Source organism: Medicago sativa, chromosome 4, assembly GCF_051527215.1.
Source record: "Medicago sativa cultivar Bolivia chromosome 4, Bolivia_mono, whole genome shotgun sequence".
NCBI lineage: Eukaryota > Viridiplantae > Streptophyta > Magnoliopsida > Fabales > Fabaceae > Medicago > Medicago sativa.
The window spans coordinates 97,064,344-97,085,508 of NC_140752.1; the positions used below are offsets into that span (position 1 = coordinate 97,064,344).

Here is a 21,165-nt window from a genome sequence, read left to right on the forward strand (position 1 = left end):
TGATAAAAAGTTGTGAGATTATCAAAGGTATGTGTAGCTCATGACAAGTTATTAACTTCCTTTATATGCACTAAACAATGGTCAAATGACCTTGATGTTCTATGTTTTTACATTTAAATAAATAGCAATCATTATTGTGATCGTTGCATGCAAGAGAAGGGAACTCAAGAAACAGTCAAAGTGTACAGAAGTCATGCATCTTAATGAAAAGAACGACAATGGCGAAGTAACAGTGGAAGATTAATGTGATAGTGATGCAAGAGTTTGCAGTGTCATGTTTCCTTTTTCTTTTCTTCATCTAACTCAATTAAAAAATACACACATAGATGTTACGTGCTTATTACATGACCACTGAAATTATAATCTGACTTGCATTATTGTTTAATTTATTTTTTAATAAAATAAAGAAAAAGTAAGGTTTTTCCTCTTCACAGAAATTAACACATGTAATCAAAACAACACAAAACAAAATACTCCAGATAATCTCAGTCTAAATCCCACAAGCTAGGTGCAAGCATGTACTTCAATATGAAGGTAACTATTAATTGTCCGAAGATAGGAAAGAAAGCCTGGGAACACTCATATGAAGTGACATTCATTCATGTCTCCAACAACACTATCACGACCTAAAAATGCAGTGGGTGCTCAAATTTTTGCTAAGAACTCTGCAGTTCTATCATCAATGCCTTGAGCCTCCCCTGTTTTTCATCAGTTAGTGTTATGTCTGTCAAATATTTGTACAACTTCCTCTCCTAGACCTTAAAAGATATAATTATTTCCATTTTTACGCTTCTCTCCTCGCAATCTAAATAAGAGGGAAAATAAAACTAATCTTCCCTTTTCCCCTCCTTTCACCCAAACATTTCAGTACAAGAGGAATATAGAGCAATTGACTCTTAACAGATTTTAGACCTTATTCTAATTGTTGCAAAAAATTGTTTTGAGATTAGATACCTTAATCCAAATTGATACATTCTGTTTTTGGGATCACTGTATAGCTAAAAACAGTTTTGTAGAGTTTGTTGATAATAGAGATATTACAAGAGATTAAATTGGTTAGCAAGAGAAATAATAGCATAGTGTAGTTTTCAATTTCAATCCTGATCGGATTGCATTATTGACTAAATTGGTTAGCAAGAGAAATAATAGCATAGTGTAGTTTTCAATTTCAATCCTGATCGGATTGCATTATTGACACATTGAATCAATAAACTGTTTACACATAACACTCAAGCAACAAAAAGAAAAAGGAACCATCGTCGGTGAACTTTGATTAATCAGAGCCACGGAAAAAATGTTCATATAGTTTGTTTTGAGGACAGTCGATTAGAAGCAGCCACCCAACTGCCAAAATTCCAGAAGTTTCAATTAGTAATAGAAGTAAAAATAAAGACAGCCAGAATCATGATACAATATGAATTGATTGCCTACCTCAGTTATCACAAATGTATCACTGATCAATTAATTGAGCAAAAAGCCAAAGTAAATATGCAAAATATTTTTATTTACAAATAAAAAAAAAAGGAAATAACCAAGAGAAAAGAAACATGAAACCCAAGAAAATACATGCATACTCCCGAAAAAAAAGTATTCTTCTTTCTCTGTAAGAATATTCATTTATGGATTGAATTGTAGAAGCCTACCTAGTAGCTCATACAATTGGCAGGATTGAACATAAGAATGGTTAACTAGCACATAAACTCACATAGACAATTTAGTTTCAATTTCGATGCTGCTCGAATTGCATTGTTAATGTAGCACATTTTAATAGTTTATTGTTCCGTTATCAGTCCAGAAATGTGTTGTTTTATGAGCATGGTAAGTAACAAGTGTAATCGGGAAATGTGAACGACCTAAAACTAACAAAGAGATTTTACATACCAAAACTGCATCAATCTCCTCATTGGTCACCGGAGTTCTTTTGGGTTGAAGAGAGGCCTTTCCTCCTAATGTTGTTGAAGCATTTGAACTTGAAAAGAATGATAAACTGCCATCGCTTTTCGAAGACAAAGCTTGAGCCTCAGAGGTAGAACCTGCAATGAAATTTTAAGAATTGGAAATTTACTTGTAGTCAACCAAGAAATAATTTAAGAATTTTTTTGTTACTCATCTCAAATATCCAACTATTCCTATATCAATCATCACAGATAAGATAACAATAACAAATACCAAGCCTCATCTCATTGGGTGGATTGACCACTTGGATCAACCAATGTTATATTATGAGGCTCTATGAAAAGCCAAAATTTCATTAAATTCATTAGCAAGAGTTGTCAAGTAGTGGCTATAACTGGGCTATTGCGTAATGGAATTTGAACAAATCAACATAGTTTCGGCCACAATATGCTATTTAGTACAAAGTGTTGTTAAATAGCAACACAATAGTACTGTAGTATAGCAGAATTGTATGCTATTTTTTGCAATCCGCAGTTGAAAACACAGTTAATTAGATACTTTTTTTAATAACAACATGATCAAAATGAAGGCCTGGTTTGAACAAAATCCACAAAACAGCAACCAAGTCTTACCTCACTAAGTAGGGTCAGCTACATGGATCAAATTACACCGTAACATTCTATCATAAACCATATTATAGTCCAACTCATTAATCTCTAAATCTTTCTTAATAGTTTCTCTTAGTTTTTCTAGGTTTTCCTTTGCCTCTAGTGATTTGACTATCCTCCTATTGATCTATTCTCCTTACTACAAAATCTAAATCTCTTCTTTCTACATGCTTAAACCCCCTAAACTTATTTTCCACCATCTTTTCTACCATAGGTGTTACCCTAATTCTCTCTAATATTCTCATTTCTAATTTTATCTCATCTAGTCTTACCACACATCCAATACAACATTCTCATCTCCACTGCGCTTATTTTATTCTTTTTATTGGTTCTTCACCGCTCAACACTTTGTTCCCGTCTTACTGCTATCCGATGAAATCCAAAATCATAAAAAAGAAATTCCTCTGGCTGTAATTATGATATGACAGACTAATCCTCGTGAATACTTACTTAACCTTGTTTTTTTAATCTCAACCAGGTATTCCTATAGCAGTAATTGTCACAACATTGATGTAAAAGGAATTGAGGGAAAACTCCTTCAGCGTCCCAACTCACTAGAAAGCTTGATTATAATAGAATCAGAAGATTAAAACATAGCATCGCAATATATATATATATATATATATATATATATATCCTACAAATTAAGGCTATAATAAGTTGAAACAATAGATTCTGAAGGGAAAACAACAAGGATAAAGAATAAGGAAATTAGAGAAAAATAAAAGGGAAATTGATGTGTGTGAGAGAGGAGAGAGTACCAGATGGTTTTTGGTGTCTGTTGGGGAACTTGATGCGAGGGATTCTCTTCAAAGCATGAGCAGCACCACCCATCGTTCAAACAAAGCAAACAGAAAAACCTTCGATTTCAGAAATCAACGCAACACAACACAACACAACTCTCGAAAATGTGTCTAACGCACCCACAAAGACATTAACCTCTGTAGAATTGTAATAATGCATATCCACCGTCCATCATTACACGGAAACATGGGCCTACTAACCTTTTTTGTTTTGCAAAACCTAATAACCTAACATGAAATTCATATGGTTAAAAAAAAATTATTAAAAAAAATCACATGGTTAAATTCATATGTTAAAAAAGTTCTAAATTTTTTGTGGAAGATATGGTTATAATATTCTAAATATCTTTGTAAAAATTTATTGAAAAATGTGAAAAATATACCTGAGTTAACTTAACAATATAAACCAAAAATCGTATGAAAAACATTTGGATGTATATCTCCTTCTTGATCAACCAAATAGAGGTTATTTATGGTCAATTTTGACCCAAAATTATCCCTTCAAATTGTTTTTCTCTCTCTTTTAGTAAAATAAGTTATTTCCGTGTAGTCTTTTTTTGTATTTTTTTTATGGATACATGTCAGTTTACTTAAAAACAAGGATCAAAAGTCACATTGAAAAATATTTGGAGGATCAAAAGTCAAAACTTGATAAAAAAATATAGAGGGGCTAAAAACAAAATTGAAGACCAAAATCTTATTGGGAAAAGTTAACGAGTGCCTAGGGCACACTTTAAGACCTTTAAATTGTAACTTTTTATGAAAATATGTAAGCAATGAATTGGAAATCGAAATATTTGACTTTTATATATAATAATTTCTTCTTTTAGAATCCTTAAAGAGTGCTCGGATGCACTCATTAACAATACCCTTGTTTAACTCGAATAATAATAATGATAAAAAGACATCATTCATTTTACTTAAGTAGACTAGTCTAATAGGCCTCGAATATCAAAGATTGTTTATGGCACATAGTTTGATGTTTTTAAATTAATAGACTTCTAAAAAAACATTAGTTTTTTTCATTTTAAAAAAAAATATAACATTCCCGAAACATAACATAGACTATGTCATAGATCTCTATCACTTAGCTTCGTATAATCCTTACTTCTATCTAGAACCCAAATATTCACATTAGTAAAGTACTAAAATCACAAACTCACTTAAAATTGTATGAATTTATCCGATTTCACCAATTTTGCTGCGAGTTAAATCGCTTAACTTGACAAAACCTCTAATTTCACAACAACAAAAAAATCTACCACTGAGTTGACAGTAAATTCACACCTAAAAACGTACACTTGTGCGAGTTTACTAGTTAACATTATAGTTTAAGAACAATGGTTGCATCGCTAATTTGAAAGTCGAAACATATCATATTAAAGTTAAAATTGGCTAACTTTGAGATTCGGTGACTTTGATAACTTTATGGAAATCTTTCTCTATCTTTAACCATTAATTTTCTCTCATCTTAGTACTTTATTTATTCATTCATCTATATATGAATAAAATACAAAAGTAGCTAAAGAATTAAAGGATTAACGAGCTAAAGGTCTAGAATTCGAATCCTAACAAGGGAGAAAATATTACAGCAACATTTTACCATTAAAAAAACAATACATTAAAGTCACCTAATAGTAAAATTAGCCAATCCATTCCCATGAATAAAATTTGTTCTTATTGCCCCTCAATTGCTCAATCTACCATGTTGTAACTCTTGGTAGACGTTTTTGTGTTTGAAAGTGCATCAAAGATAACTTTCAATGGTTACTTTGCAGAATTTGTGAATAATTAGAGGGGCCAAAAGAGGCAATCTTCCATACGGATGACCTAGTCTAAATTTTAGCCCAGTTTCTATGCAAACCGCGTTGTTTGTACAATTCATTCTTCGCATCACTTTCTGTTCTAAGGAGTCGTGACGTGATTTGATCTTCAATAGAGACAGAAGAAGAAATAAATGGAAAACTAATCAATACGGTGACTTTTTTCTTAGTAAAAAAACAAAGAACTTAACCCCACACAGACATATATAATATTTTGTTTTAATTTTCAACATTTATTGAATTGTTTGACCATCTTTCCATTGTGTGTGCCTCATGTTTTCTCCGGTTAATATTTGAGAATCAACAAAGACTGTATGTAGTTAATTATAACATATTAATTCAGCCATTCCCACTTCGCAAAATAAAATAAAATTAGTCATTCCCTTCTTCTTCTTTTTCGGTACAAATCATTCCCTTCTTGCTCCTACGGATTATCTTATTTACTAAAGCTTAACCCCCTGAAGCTAACCCTAACCTTAATATTTTCCCCCCATTTTTCCCTCCACTTTTCTGAGCCATTGAATCTTGCACATTTAGGCGCCATTCAAATTTAGTCATTGATCATATTTCATATTTATCTCTTCTATTTTCCGAAACAACTATTTCATATTTATCTCTTCTATTTTCCGAAACAACTATTTCATATTTATCTATAGCCCTATTTTTCCGAAACAACTATTTCATATTTATCTCTTCTGTTTTTCGAAACAACTATTTCATATTTTCCTTCAAAAAAAACTATTTCATATTTATCTCTACTTCAGCTTATCTTATCCTTATTTATTAATTTTGTTACGTCTGAAGCAACTTAACCTAATTTTTTCCCGCTCATTTGCTTTATTAGGTTTGCAATTATTTAACCTAACAAATTCCATCTAAAAAAATGCATCGCACACAAATTTCATTCCTATCCTCTTGCCTTTTTTTTATTTATTAATTTTGTTACGTCTACAGCAACTTAACCTAATTTTTTCCCGCTCATTCGCTTTATTAGGTTTGCAATTATTTAACCTAACAAATTCCATCTAAAAAAAATGCATTGCACACCAATTTCATTCCTATCCTCTTGCCTTTTTTTTTGAAGAAAATATTTTCTACCATATCAATGATCACGTATGATCCTTCTATTTTATACTTTTTTTTTGTTCAAGAATTTTAAACTTTTTTTTTTGGATTTTTTTTAATTTCATGCCTTTTGTTTTTGACATCCTTATTTATTAATTTTGTTGCGTCTGCAGCAACTTAACCTAATTTTTTCCCGCTCATTTGCTTTATTAGGTTTGCAATTATTTAACCTAACAAATTACATCTAAAAAAGTGCACTGCCCACCAATTTCATTCCTATCCTCTTGCCTTTTTTTTTTTTGAAGAAAATATTTTCTACCATATCAATGATCATGTATGATACTTCTATTTTATACTTTTTTTTTTGGTCAAGAATTTTACACTTTTTTTTATTTTTTTAATTTCATGCCTTTTGTTTTTCACATCCTTATTTATTAATTTTGTTACTTCTGCAACAACTTAACCTAATTTTTTTCCGCTCACTTGCTTTATTAGGTTTGCAATTATTTAACCTAACAAATCTTAATTACTAAAGCTTAACCCCTCAAGCTATTGTTGCCCTAATATTTTCCCCCCATTTTTTTCTCCACTTTTCAGAGCCATTGGATCTTGCACATTTAGGCGCCATTCAATTTTAGCCATTGATCATCTTACTTAATGCCAGCCGAATTTTGTTATCAAGTTTGCTATAATTTTGGCCAGCTGAATCCTTATTTTTTAACCTAACAAATTTCATTCCTATCCTCCTTTTTTTTTTGAATAAAATATTTTTTACACTTTTAGGTTTGCAATTATTTAACATAACAAATTCCATCTAAAAATATGCATCGCACCAATTTCATGCCCACCAATTTCATGCTTTTTTTATCCTTATTTATTAATTTTATTAGGTCTGCAGCAACTTAACCTAATAATTTTCCTCTAAAATTCTACATTAGATTAGCAGCAATTTAACCTAACAAATTCCATCTAAAATGCAGCGCACCATTTTAAACTAACAAATTCCTTCTAAAATGCAGCAATCCCTAATATTTCTCCTCGCTGATAAGTTTTTTATTCATATCCTGTTGTGTCATCGTTTGTATATATCTATTGTTTCTGTAGACTTTTTTTTTTGACAAGTTGTTGTACACTTATTAATGATATTTTTTTTTGTTACAATTATTAATGATATATTTGTACTATATTTATAAACAATAGAGGATTTTAGGCTGACTTTTTTTTTTTTTTTTGAGAGAAGGCTGACTTTTGTTATTCAAACTATACCTTAAACAATTTTGTTTGTTACATTTGAAATTCATAAATATTTATGCTTATAATTTTAATCTATATAAACTTTTTTATATAAAATATCGTTTATAATCTATATGTGTTAGCGTAATAAAAAAACGAAAAAGACGGCTATGTGAATGCCCGTCTTTCCACACATTGACATAATGTAAATCAATATTTTTTTAAACTAAAAATAAATCAAATTATTACGTGGTATATCCCGTGAAAATAAAACTATCACATACCTCCCTAAAAACAAAAGAAACAAAAAATTATCACATTCCTTAAAAAAAAAAAAAAAAAAACTATCACATTCTTGAAAAATTCTATAAAAATCCTAACGAATCTTTTTCATTTTTATAAAGGAACGAATATCTTATTATATATATATATATATGTGTGTGTGTGTGTGTGTGTGTGTGTGTGTGTGTGTGTGTGTGTGTATATATATATATATATAAAGGTTGATTGGAGAATATCTTTTTTTTCCCCTCAAAAAAGATATTCTCCAATCAACCTTAATTAACCCTAATCCCGCCCTTTTTGGCGGGTCTAAATATATTTTTTTTAAATTAACCCTAATCCCGCCCTTTTTGGCGGGTCTAAATATATTTTTTTTTAAAAATTGTTTTGCAAGGAATTGAACCAACTACCCATAACAACACCTTAAAGCTTTTACCACTAGACCACTAACATTTTTATTGAAATATAGTTGCTTCTAAAATGGATATGTAATCTTAAAGGCCTTTTTTTTAAGCCACTAACAATCATTTTTATTGTGTTTATTTTCATGTTTGATTAATTTCACATAATTTAATTTATGACTTTTATTCCATGTTCATTTTTGTTGATGCAAACTAATGTTATAATTTTCTTTTTTGAGATTTTGCATGTCGATCACTCTCAAACATCACTTAGTTTCATTGTTTCTATTACTTTGAATGTAACTCTAAAATTAATAATATAGACACTTTGATGCTTATATAAGAAACTCTACAAAACCCGTACATCGTACGGATTAGAGTCTAGTAATATTTTATTTTCTAAAATGTTCTTTATACAAACTAGTGTCCCGGAGTGTTTTGTTCGCTTTTTCTACTATGTTAATATCATTCAAAGAATATAATTAAATAAAATTTTACTTACATTTTACATCTTTCAGATTTTAGTAGTATATCACAAAACCATAGGGAGTGCATATTTCATAGTAGGATTTAGTCATTTTATCAAGAACGTTGAATTAACTGATATTTGAATTTTGAAGTTTCATCTTAAAAAATGATATAAGTTCAAGAAAAAAAAGTTATAACTTAGAGAGAATTTTTTTTGAAGAAATTTACGAGAGAATTTTTGTTATCAAACATATTATTACATGAACTTATACGCTATAGACTATCGATTATAAGCTAGCGGTTTGAACTTAGCAAACACTTCCTATTTACCATTAGCTGAAAATTGGTTTATATTTCTTAGTATTTAGTCTCCCAAAAATTAAACTACTAATATTGTCATAATCACAGTATTATACTGCACTTCTTGAGCATCTAGCACGCTGTTAATTCGACACTCACTTGTCATTATGTAAATGTCACGATTCAACCACACACTATAGACTTTGAGGATTTTTTTTAACAAGTCTGAGGTAAATAGTTTAAACTTTGCGCGAGTTTTTCACGTTACGTAACTAATAATAATTAAAATGAGTACTTCACACAGTAGAAGCCTCCAATGATATTCTGCATTTTTTAATTCAGACATGTCACTTTCTTGAACTGGCCAAGCTTCATTGGCAGCCCAGGTGTGTTATATTCTCTTTACACGTGGTGAGATGACCAATAAGAATAATGTCCTCAAATAAAAAACCATAAGGTTTGACCCCTTCAATATTACTTAATCAGTATATACAGTCTCCCCTAAAAAAAATAAAAAATTAGTATATCCAGTCCTTTTGAATGTATCAGTAGCTAGATGTATATACAAATGATGATATACGCTCTTAATTTTTTTTTCTTTCTTTAAAATGGGTCAGGCTGTTAAAGAAAAATTCAAATATCCTATTTAATAATTTTAACTACTTAAAAAAGTAAATATGAAATGATTTTTATATTTTAATTTAACAATGTTACAATGTTTTACTTGTATTTCTATAATTAAATTGAGCAAACCTAAAGAGAATATGTGACTGTTAATCATATAACTATTAGTTTATTGACTTGACTCATTCATTATTACTCCAATTGACACTTCTTGTATGTGTTCAACCAAATCAGTATATAAATCATTATTGGATTCTCCATTATGCCTCAACAAACAACACTAAACCACTCAAAATATCCTCCTCATCAGTTTCCAATTATCTTGTACCTTTTACCTTCATTCCTTTGATAAAAACTAAGAACTCTATATCTAGTCAATAAAGATTCCAACCATGTTTGCTTGCCTTAAAAAAATATCACAAAAAAAGATAAAAGTAGAGCAAATTATCAAAGCAACAAAAGATGTATGTGAGTTAACCCAAAAGCAAACTGCATGCAAGACAAAGAAAAGGGTCCGGTTTGTGGACTCAGAACCAACCATTTTGGGAGAAGAAAACAACAATGAAGAATTTGAGAAAAGAAGATGTATTAGTAGTAATGATTTAGTAGAAAAAGAGGGAATTAGAGTGACGATTAGATTAACAAAGGAACAAGCAGCTGAGTTGCTATCAAGATGCAATGGAAGTGTTCTTGAATTGAAGGATGTTGCTCGTGAGTTACTTTCTATTCAAGGGAACCGTGAGGGAGCATTTGTACAAACAATTTCTAGTTAGCTTCATTCTTGCATATTGATTTTTTATTTTTTTAAGGTTGTACAAAGATTAGTTGATTATAACTTGTTTTCTGTATGTGAATAAAATAGCCATCTCAACTAAGTTTGATATCATATTCTAAACCACTCAAAATTGGAAGGAAAAAAAATACAAAATTAAGTACAAGGTATAATGAGTGGCACATACATAATTGATTATATATGGTTGATAATTGTTGATTAAAATATATAGCATAATTGATAATTGTTGATTAAAATATATAAACATAATTGGTGATTTATTCATCTAATGATGTTCCCTCAAAAAAATTCATCTAATGATGTTGATAATTGTTGATTATATGCTATGCTTATTCTGTTGTTAATGATTCATTATGATTTTTTATTTTTTTTAATAATCTGTTGTTGATGATTGATGATGAAAGTTGGTTAATTGGCATGAATTATTGACAGTTCTATAAATTTTGTATTTACTGCTTTGACTTGATAATTGATTTTTTTTTTTTTTTGTGGTGATCCGATAATTGATTAAATGTACTATAATATGTAGAATAATTTACTATGATAATTAGATAGTTGATTAGGGGATCAATAGATGATTGATTAGCTAGTAAGTTTGACTCGATGCAGAAAGAGTTTGAGTTGATTTGAAGATTGATGAAATTATGAGTTTGATCCAGAGAGAGTGATTATGTGGCAAAGTTTTGTCTATGATTTTTTTTTTGGTTACAAATAAAAAAAATTATTTCTGAATATAACAAAATTAATAATAAATATAAAATAGAGTTTTAGTGACAGTTAGGATATGTCCGTAGGTAAAAATAGTCCGCTTCTGGAAAATGGTTTTGGCCATAGGGCCTTTTTCTTGCGGTAAACCCTAGAAATTAGGTTAAATATGTAGCTTAATTGATTAAGTTGATTGAATGATTGATTAAGTGTGAGTTAGTAAACAGTAACAATCGTTTAAGATGTTGACTAATAGATTAAGATGAAATGATAGTCAATTAGGAGATGTAGAATCAATTGGGTTAAAGATAAATGTAAAATGCAACATGTTTCAAATGCTAATAACACACTCTTTTCGGTCTATTTTTCTTAGTGTGTTCATATTTTTATGTGATGTAGAATCAATCGTGTTGAACAAATGTATGAAAATAGAATGAATGTGATTGAATATATCATACATATTCTTGATTCAAGTAAAATGTTAAACTTTTTTTACACTTAGTCAAACTCAAGACATTTCATTAATAATAATAGTTGACATACAAATAGGAATTACATCAAAAGCATTGCGACAAACATGAAATAAAAATGCCCATGAAAAAATTGAGCTCCATTGTTTGCTTGATGCCTATTTATGACCTATACCAACGGTTTTTGGACCTTTACCGATAGTTTTCTGCCGTTGCTAAATGGGAAATTTCTTTTTGGTGATATTTTGAAATTTGAATAGAAAAAAAGGTGGGAAATTTCTTTTAATCTATACTAAGAAAATAGAAGATTTTGGACTGATTTTTTCTTTATCTCAATTATACCCGTAGAAATTTTTTCCTATAATAATGATTGGTGTTGGTGTCATTAAAAAAATTAATATATACTATATATAATATAATGGGGATAGTTTTCACTTGTTTTTTCGAGAGTGCGTTTAATCTGTTAAAAAATAAGGAACAAAATATGACAACTTCAACTGTATTATGTTTGATTGTTAAATTATTTTAAGAACATGACAAACTGATGGACAACGAACAAGACAAAAACTAAATTTTTTGTCTTTCACTAAACCATATCACAACTTTTTGTCCACCATACACCATATAAGACAAAGTTTGTTATGTGTTGTCAGTGGCGGATCTTAGTAGAGAGCCATGGGAGCCATGGCATCCCCTAGCTAGGTTTGTAATATATATGATATTAGGCGTAATATGACTAATAGTTTTCGGTTGTCGCAGTGGAATGGTAGACTGTGGAATGGTAGACTAAAAGACCCCAATGGTCGCGGGTTCTCGACACTCAAGCCATCTTCATTTTAAATAATTTCTCTTGTATTTTCATATTTTATTCAAAAAATCATGCCTATGGGGATTCAAACCTGCACCCCCTTGTTACTTTCAAATTACCCCCAATGGTCGCGAGTTCTCGACACTCAAGCCATCTTCTTTTTACATAATTTCTCTTGTATTTTCATATTTTATTCAAAAAATCATGCCTGTGGGGATTCAAACCTGCACCCCCTTGCTACTTTCAAATTCAAACAATTCAAACCACTAGGCCAGGTAATGATTTATTCTAGTTTTTGAAACCGTTTAATATATATTTCATTAATGGTTTGGCACCCCCAACAATTTTTGTCAAGATCCGCCAGTGTGTGTTGTTCTAATGTTGTTATGTCTTGTGTTTTTTTATTCAGTACTTATTTTTTAGGAGACCAAATGCATTTCTATTGTTCAAACAATTATAATGTATTGAGCGTGTGCGGAACGCATCCAACAATTAACAACATTGTAAATCAAGAACATAAAAGTTCGAAAATGATATTTAACATTTCACAAGTGTTATTGGTTGTATACACGTCCCAGTTTCCTGATATTCTTTGGAGCATATGGAAGGAATAACAATTTTTTTGATGAGATAGTTAATGTCAATCCTTTGTGCTAGAGCGTGTTATGCAATCCATGCTCCATAATTGGAAATAAGAACAATATGTTTTTTTTCTTCAAATAATTTAGTAGTTAAAAATTTACCTTTAAAAATGAGTAAGCATAGAATTCAGAATTCAAACACCCAACTCATATATTACAATGTATTATCCTATCAATTGAGTTAAACTCACGGTAACGAATAACAATCATACTCACGGTAACGAATAACAATAATTTTTCTACTAATAAAAATATTCCAAACATTTATTTTTTGAACAAAAAATATTCTGATAACATCCCTTCAAAAAAGAAATTATTCTGAAGACGAGTTTTTTGTTTTTTAATCTCTAAAGACATGGTATTTTCCAATAACAAATCCGTGCAACATCCAATAAAAAAACAAATCTGTGCAACATTGAGTTGATTATTATTTCAAAAAGAAAAACACACATGTCACTTTCTTGAACTGGCCAAGCTTCATTAGCAGCCCAGGTGTTATATATTAATTAGTCTTTTTTTTTTGTCTTATATATTGTGTTACACATAGTCGTACGTGTGATGACAAAAAAAAAAAAAAACCACAAGGCTTTTTCTTCTTTGACAAGGCTATTGACCCCTTCAATAATAAGTGTACAGTACATCTAAATATCAAAATCTAAATTTATATGTATATAAAATTTAATTAGTATACTGTGTTAATGTATAATTATTTTACACATGATAATATTTTCTAATAAAATCCTTAATAATCAGTTGCTTAAGTTTCTTTTTATTTAAAATGGGTCTGTTAAAGAAAATTGAAATTAACCTATTGAATAACTTCAATGACCTAAAAACTAGATATTAACGAATATTTCTTTCCTTCCAATATTTTATTTTAATTTATAATCTTGTTTACCAATTAATTAATATATATTGAGCACTTCTTGAGAGAATATGCTACAGTCAATCACATAAGCCTGACTAATCGATTATTGACTTGACTAATTTCTTGGGTTGATATCTAGGACACCCATTGGCTAACAAAAATTTCAATGGTAAATTGTGCAACACAATTCATTATTATTATTTTGGTATGCCCCAATTGACACTACACGTTCAACCAAATCAGTACATAAATCGCTCTTGGATTGTTCATTTTCCCTCAACAAAAACACTATCACTCAATCCTCCGTAGTTTCAAATTATCTTATATACGTACCTTTTCCATCCTTCCTTTGATAAAAAAACTCAAAACTCTATTATCAAAAATTAAAAACTCAACTCTATCTAGTTAAAAATGATTAGCACCATGTTTGCTTGCCTTAAAAAAACATCACATAAAGAGGTAAAAGTAGAGCAAATTATGAAAGCAACAAAAGATGTATGTGAGTTAACCAAAAAGCAACCTACATGCAAGACAATGAAGAAAAGAGTCAGGTTTGTGGATTCAGAACCTACCATTTTGGGAGAAGAAAACGAAAAAAATCAATTTGAGAAAAGAAGATGTATTAGTAATGAATTAGGAGAAAAAGAGGGAATTAGAGTGAAAATCAGATTAACAAAGGAACAAGCCACTCAGTTGCTATCAAAATGCAATGGAAGTGCACTCGAATTCAATGATCTTGCTCATGAGCTACTTTCCATTCCAGGGAACCGAGTTAGCATTGTAGAAACAATTAATTTCTAGCTTCATTCTTTTTCTTTTGTCACTGGATCTAGCTTCATTCTTGTATAGTGATTATTTTTTGAAAGTTGTACAATGATTAGTTGATTATAATTTGTTTTCTAAGTGGTAAAAATAGCCAGCTCATCTAAGTTAGTTTGATATCCCATTCTAAACGGTACTAAGACATTGCCATGTTCTTTGAAAAAAAAAAAAGAAAGACATGACATGTAAAGAAATCAAGAGACATAAAAAAAATGTAGACCTATATAAATAGATAGAATTCTAAATTTCTTTTGAAGAGGATAAAGTACTTGGTTGAACTTGAAATTTTATGAACGGTTCGGTTTGGTTCATCAATTTGATTCGATTTTATGGGGTTTTTAAACACCCCTATCACTTAAAGCAAATGCAAAAATATTATATTGGACAGAAGTTAAGGTATTAACTATCAAAAGAACTTGATCGATTGGATGAGATTGTTTCAGCCTCGTCTAATTTAACTTTAAATTTAAGTTAATTCCAAAAAAATTATAACGTTGGAGGAAGAATTTTGATGCTCATACATGACTCGAAGAGTCAATCTCTCTAAATACTCGTGGATGATTGTCACTTACCCCAACAACAAAAAAAGGATTGATATTTTTCTAATTTTAAAACTCCTTTCCTTTCGAAGTTGTGAAATCTTCCTCCACAACTTGAAGTATTTTGGATCCCACAAACATGTTTTTCAACATTTTGATAAAGGATTACGTGCTCACCGAGCATGGAAAATTGTATCGGAGAAAATCAACCCTAAATCGGAGATCACACTCGCTATTTTAATTTGACTCTATCACTACCTATTTCAATGAAGCTATGAATGTGATGATAGATGTTGAATAAGATGAAAATCTAGTGTGGATCGAAGTGATGAATCGAACGATGACAGAAGTTGCAAAGGGAAAAAAAGCGATCGTGATGAGAAGAAAAAAAAACGAAAGTGAAAAGTCGGTATGTAAAACACGAGAAGAAAAATAAAACGAAAGTGAAAACTCGGCATGTAAAACACGTGAGATACTTTTGTCACATTTATTTTATTCAAATCTCAATCTCCACATATTGCAATATCATTACCAACTCATCTTTGCTCTCTTTGACAAAACAAATGAGTTATGATATTTGGTCACTTGATTTTTCGATGTATTACTAAAACGTCAAAGTAAGTAGGGATTCTGATAATTCTTTTGAAATGTTACGGAAAAAATGTTGTAAAATCCCACATATTGAACACATTTTTCTAAAAAAATAACATTCCAATATTTGACCATTGAATTGATTTCTGAAAATCTAAAATGAAATTCGTTAGAAAAACATGAAATTGTTTCATAAAAAAATGAAATCGTATAATGAGTCAAATAAAAAATTTGGGTTACGTGTTTGTTTTGTTGTTTTGGGTGTAGCGTTGTTTAGACTATCTAGACAAATTTCTAGACAAACACAGTTCCCTTCCGCTCCCCAACCATGGCTAAACCGCAACAGTCATAAGCTGTAGCAACCATATCAATTCTCCATCCATATTCCATAAGATTTAGTATAGTAGAACATCATATTCTTTATCTTTGTGAACTTCTAAATCAAAATGGCAACTTTGCCATATTTGATTTCCTTGTTCATCCTCGTATCACTATTATTAGTATTACCCCACAGAACAACAAAAGGTGAAGAGTTCACATGTGAAAGGACAACATCATGCGAAACCTTCGGACTTCCAATTCGGTTCCCGTTTTCATTAAACCAATCAAACCAAACCAATCTTTGTAGTTACCCAGGTTTCGACCTCACGTGCACCACCACCACCACCACCACCACCTTCAGTGAACCCTTACTCACTCTCCCAAATTCCCAAAACTTTGTTGTGAAACGTATCTCCTTTGTTGATCAAATAGTTTGGGTCAACGATCCCAACAAGTGCTTCCCAAAACGTTTCATGTTTGACCAAAACAACTTCATGTTAAACCTTAAAGATTCACCGTTTCGGTTAAGTGATTATTACACTTTTGTTAATTTTTCGTTCCTAAGTTGTCCTTCCAATTCAACCATAACAAATATAGTACCACCAATAAGTTGTTTGAATTTAAGCTCTTATAATATCAAAAACGATAAGAACATGAATTATTCGATTGTGGCTATGATGTCTGATCCTCCTTTTGCTACACCGTGGACATCATTATGTGAATTTATTTCGTCAGCTTTGATACCGGTGGAAGAGACGAATTGGTTGTTTTGGACTGATTATTATTCAAACATACCGTTGCAGTGGGATGATCCTGATTGTGGAAATTGTGAAGCACGTGGAGGAAGATGTGGATTGGTTGGGGATGATGCTCTTCGTCTTGCTTGTTATGATCTTCCCACCCAAGGTGAAATAGTCAATGATGTTTTATTTTCACTCATTTCTTGCAAATTTAGATCATATTTTGGTTTTCTTTTAACTTTTGGCGAATTCTTATTTTTAGACTTTTTTTTTTCTTACTTATTAGAAATATCCAAATAGTCCTTGGAAAAAAAAAATATCAAAATAGATACGGCGAGAACTAGAGGTATTCATAGTGCATTTTGGTTTGGTTTTGTTTGATTTTGAGGTTAAAAAGTCATATTAACCGCAAGATAAAAAAAAACATGAAGTTTAATTTGGTCAGTTGACTTTTAAAATGAAAATCAAATCAAACAAATGCGGTTTGGTTTGGTTGTTACGGTTTTTTGCGACACAATTTTTTTGTGTGTTTAGCTCGGTTGCTAAAATAAAAAACCGCAAATTGAACTGAACCATGCGGCTGAGTAAAAAAAAGAAGATCCAAATACATTTGAATCAAATGTCGTTTTTGCAGTTTCAATTTGGATTAGTTCGGTTCGCGGTTTTTCTATTGTGTTGGTTTGGTTTTGAACACCCCCAATGAAAACAACACAACTATTCATAGAAGACTGAAGAAAACACAACCATGAAACACAATCGTTTAGTTTGGGTCTACATTTGCAACTACAGCGGATTTTTTTTTTGAAAATTTTTGTACAAAAAATTATCTTGTTTAAATGTTTATGAGAAAATAAAATAAAAATTATTGATTAAAAGATATTATTTTTTGCTCTAATTAACTCAACTTTTTTTCTTACACAAGAAAATTAACAACTGACTTAGAATCTCCACTATAAGTCCTAAGGATCCTAATTAATTACATAACTTGTTTTTTTCTTTTTCTTTTCCGTTGTTCTTTTGGGGTCTGCATGTAGGTCTTTCAAGGAAAGTCAAGTATGGTTTAAGCCTAGGTTTGGGAATACCTGGACTCCTAGGTCTAATTGTGTTTACATGGATGTTATGCAAAAAGAAGAACACAAGGAATCAAGTACAACGCCAAACAAGCACTGAATTTTCAACCTTTATTATGACGCACCCCCCAATTTTTGTTATGGGTCTTGACAGGGCAACAATCGAAAGATACCCTAAAACCCAGCTTGGTGAAAGTGGAAGATTGCCTAGGCCAAGTGACAACATTTGCTCTATATGTCTTTGTGAGTATCAGCCAAATGAAGTATTGAGGACAATTCCTGAGTGTAATCACTATTTTCATGTGAATTGTATAGATGGATGGCTCAAGACAAATGCTACTTGCCCTTTGTGTCGAAATTTTCCAGAGAGATCTACTTCGTTTTCTTCGGTTTTGCCTGTATCTCCAACTTCTTAATAATTATCATTGTAATTAATTATTACTACTCATTATCATTATGTTATGATCGATACAAATTATTTAACTGCAAGTGGAGCAGGTGCGTGTAATCTTTCTAGTGTAAATTTATTCATCTAGCAAAATTTAAGGAATGTCGTATATGGTTTTATTATTATAAATATATTTGAGAAACTACAGTAAAAGGCCAAAAATATATTGTTTGTTAATCAACGTTGGAATACGATCAAATACATTTATTTCTATTATGTTACTACAAGTCAAACAATTTGATCAATAGAGCAACTAAATAACAAACATAGGTTGAGTTTAATTCTTACAACGTGGCTAACCAAAGTTCAAATTTCAACTGAGATATCAGATTTATTGTCAAACACGCGACAAATAAGATTATCTCCGGTAAATTAACAGGGAGACCAAATAAGAGAGTTTGTGAAGGACAAGAAAAACCACTTTGGGATCAATGTATCCAGGAAAGGCCACACCCAGCCAAATTGATTTAGAGAAAGTGCTAACAGACTAACAGCCATGAAAAAGCCTTCCTTCAAAAAAAAAAAAAAAAAGCCATGAAAAAGCCTATATACTTGCTTCATCATATTACCAATTTTCTGGAGAAGCTTCATATTACCACTTAATCACATTTTAGAAAATATTGCCACCCATCCCTTATGGATTTGGATCCTCTCCATTATATTTTTCTTTATTTTCAATCTCCATTGTTAAAACACATCATCCGTTTTTGTTTATAATTTTAAGAGCGGTGCTATATAGCACAACACCTTTTGTCCCACGACTCTCACGCCAACGAACAACACAACATTTGCTTTGTTAAAACAAATTACATCTTATTGGCTAGAGTAGCTCTTTTTGTAAAAATTAATTAATGCATATCCTTAAAATAAAAATATGTCCCTAATATACATGTATATTTTCAATCAATGAAAAAAAACCAATCAATAATTGTAAAGGCTTATCAAACAAGGTATTTCATTTCATATTCTAAATGGGTTCTTTTTATTTGATTCGTATATATGATTGAATATAAAGTTGAAATTGCAAATGTTGAGCTAAAGATTCTAATAGAAACTTTTACCCAAAAAAAAAAAGATTATATTAGAAACTCTATTTTTTATTAAAAAAAAACTATAGACCAAGGTGATCTTACATGCTGTAATTTTCCAAGTCAAAGTTAATACGTCTAAAATAGCGTAGATTAATTAAACTATTAATTGGCCTATAACAATTAAGATTTGAGAAGGCCACACTAGACCTATAGTTTTGTCGATTAAGTTATAAAAATTAATTTTACTTTATTATATTTGTTACAACTATATTTTGACAGAATTATATTTGTTACAATTAAGTAGGATTTGAAAAGGTACTATATGATTGGCAAAAAAAAAAATGACACTATATGCTTCAAAAAGTACATGCTTTACTGCAATAAAAAATCAATAACCATATCAAATACTTACTACCATCAACGTTGATATACAAAGCAAACGAAAAGTTAATGGAAAATGCAACAATCTGGCGTAGAAACACAAAGTTAAGGGAAAACGCTTATCACATCATTGGTTCAGAGTTTAGAAAAATCAAAAGCTTAAAAGTAGGAGAAATTAAGGAAGCATAAAAAATAAAGAAAAGAAACAAAATTGAAACTTTTTTATTACGTGTTCATTGAAAATCATAAAAGACCAATGTTACATAACAATAATCCTTTATGGAACAATCTCCTTATGCTCAACAACAAATGATACTTGTGGTGTGGGTGGTGGAGGTGAATGAACATCCTCAACTTCACAATAACCTTCCAATATATAAGATTCTTCATTGGTGAATCCAAGCGAAGCAACCATATTTGGCCAACAATCATGTCCAATCACCCTAATTGCTTTACAGCAACCATTGCCTAAATAAGTCTCACCATTTAGAAAAAATGTTATAATTTCACCACTACATGCTTGGAGCTTGAAGAGTGATTGCCAACAATTAGAAGGCTCGCCATTCACCTTCAATCTTGCTTCAAGGCTCATCAAGTTGGAAGGGTTAGAGTGTTGTCTAGACTCCACCGTAGCAATGATCACAAGAGCAACAATAATAAAAACTTTGTGAGAGGAAGCCATTTTATTTTACTATCAGAAGAAAAAGTTTATATTTTCTATGATTAGTTTGGATTGCTATGGCGAAAACATGCTTATAAGGTCTATATATATACACTCCTAGCTAGGGGTATTTAATTTGTAACGATTGAATGGAAAGATGAAGGGTGTAAATATAATTGTGCAATTGTAACATATAAGATAAGACTAGTGAATCGTCATAAAAAAAATAAAAAATAGAAGACTAGTGAATAGGAAAAGATGAGCTTCTTATGTGCTGTGGGGATGAAGATTAATTTTTTCGAAGTTAAATGCCAATTATTTTCTTACGATCTATTTGTATCCTTTAAAATGAATGAGAGTAAATATATATATTTTTGAAATATTTTCTCGAGAAATGTTTATGCTAAAATAGAATCTGCATTTATCAAGTTAAAAGAATGGGTGAAACATATGTATATATAATCTCAATGTATATGCGCTTCTCAAAAGAAATGGAAAATATAATTGATCAGAGAGATAGTTGATAATGCAGATATCACCAATATCCCACTTACATCTATCTTATCTTAATTTCTCATAAATTGTATTCTATGTTTATAGTCTGAACCCACATTAAGCAAGATGAAAAAAGAGTTTAATAGACAAAAGAAAAATCATAATGTGATCTTGTTAGAAAGTGACAAATGTTAGAACTAAGAAAGAACCATAAATTG

General features: G+C 30.5%; 2 protein-coding genes and 1 pseudogene across 2 annotated transcripts; 1 reads left to right on the forward strand and 2 right to left on the reverse strand.

Annotated features, from left to right (window-relative positions):
• Positions 1-1,082: 1,082 nt before the first annotated feature.
• On the reverse strand, positions 1,083-3,491 carry LOC146934309 (uncharacterized). The gene is made up of 3 exons (XM_085706184.1): positions 3,326-3,491; positions 1,882-2,033; positions 1,083-1,344 (listed from the first exon to the last, which is right to left on the reverse strand). The coding sequence occupies exons 1-3, from the start codon at positions 3,396-3,398 to the stop codon at positions 1,327-1,329; spliced, it is 243 nt and encodes an 80-aa protein (XP_085562310.1). The 5' UTR covers positions 3,399-3,491; the 3' UTR covers positions 1,083-1,326.
• Positions 3,492-16,054: 12,563 nt separating this feature from the next.
• On the forward strand, positions 16,055-18,541 carry LOC146934310 (putative RING-H2 finger protein ATL21A). The gene is made up of 2 exons (XM_085706185.1): positions 16,055-17,027; positions 17,896-18,541. The coding sequence occupies exons 1-2, from the start codon at positions 16,247-16,249 to the stop codon at positions 18,345-18,347; spliced, it is 1,233 nt and encodes a 410-aa protein (XP_085562311.1). The 5' UTR covers positions 16,055-16,246; the 3' UTR covers positions 18,348-18,541.
• A 1,459-nt stretch (positions 18,542-20,000) lies between these two features.
• On the reverse strand, positions 20,001-20,640 carry LOC146934311 (egg cell-secreted protein 1.3 pseudogene; annotated as a pseudogene).
• Between the last annotated feature and the right edge of the window lie 525 nt (positions 20,641-21,165).

Coding starts and splice junctions, on each gene's coding strand:
- LOC146934310 (XM_085706185.1), top strand. CDS start 16,247: ATGGCAACTTTGCCATATTTGATTTCCTTGTTCATCCTCGTATCACTA. Junction 17,028..17,895: donor TTATGATCTTCCCACCCAAG/GTGAAATAGTCA, acceptor GTCTGCATGTAG/GTCTTTCAAGGAAAGTCAAG.
- LOC146934309 (XM_085706184.1), bottom strand. CDS start 3,398: ATGGGTGGTGCTGCTCATGCTTTGAAGAGAATCCCTCGCATCAAGTTC. Junction 2,034..3,325: donor CAGACACCAAAAACCATCTG/GTACTCTCTCCT, acceptor ATTTCATTGCAG/GTTCTACCTCTGAGGCTCAA.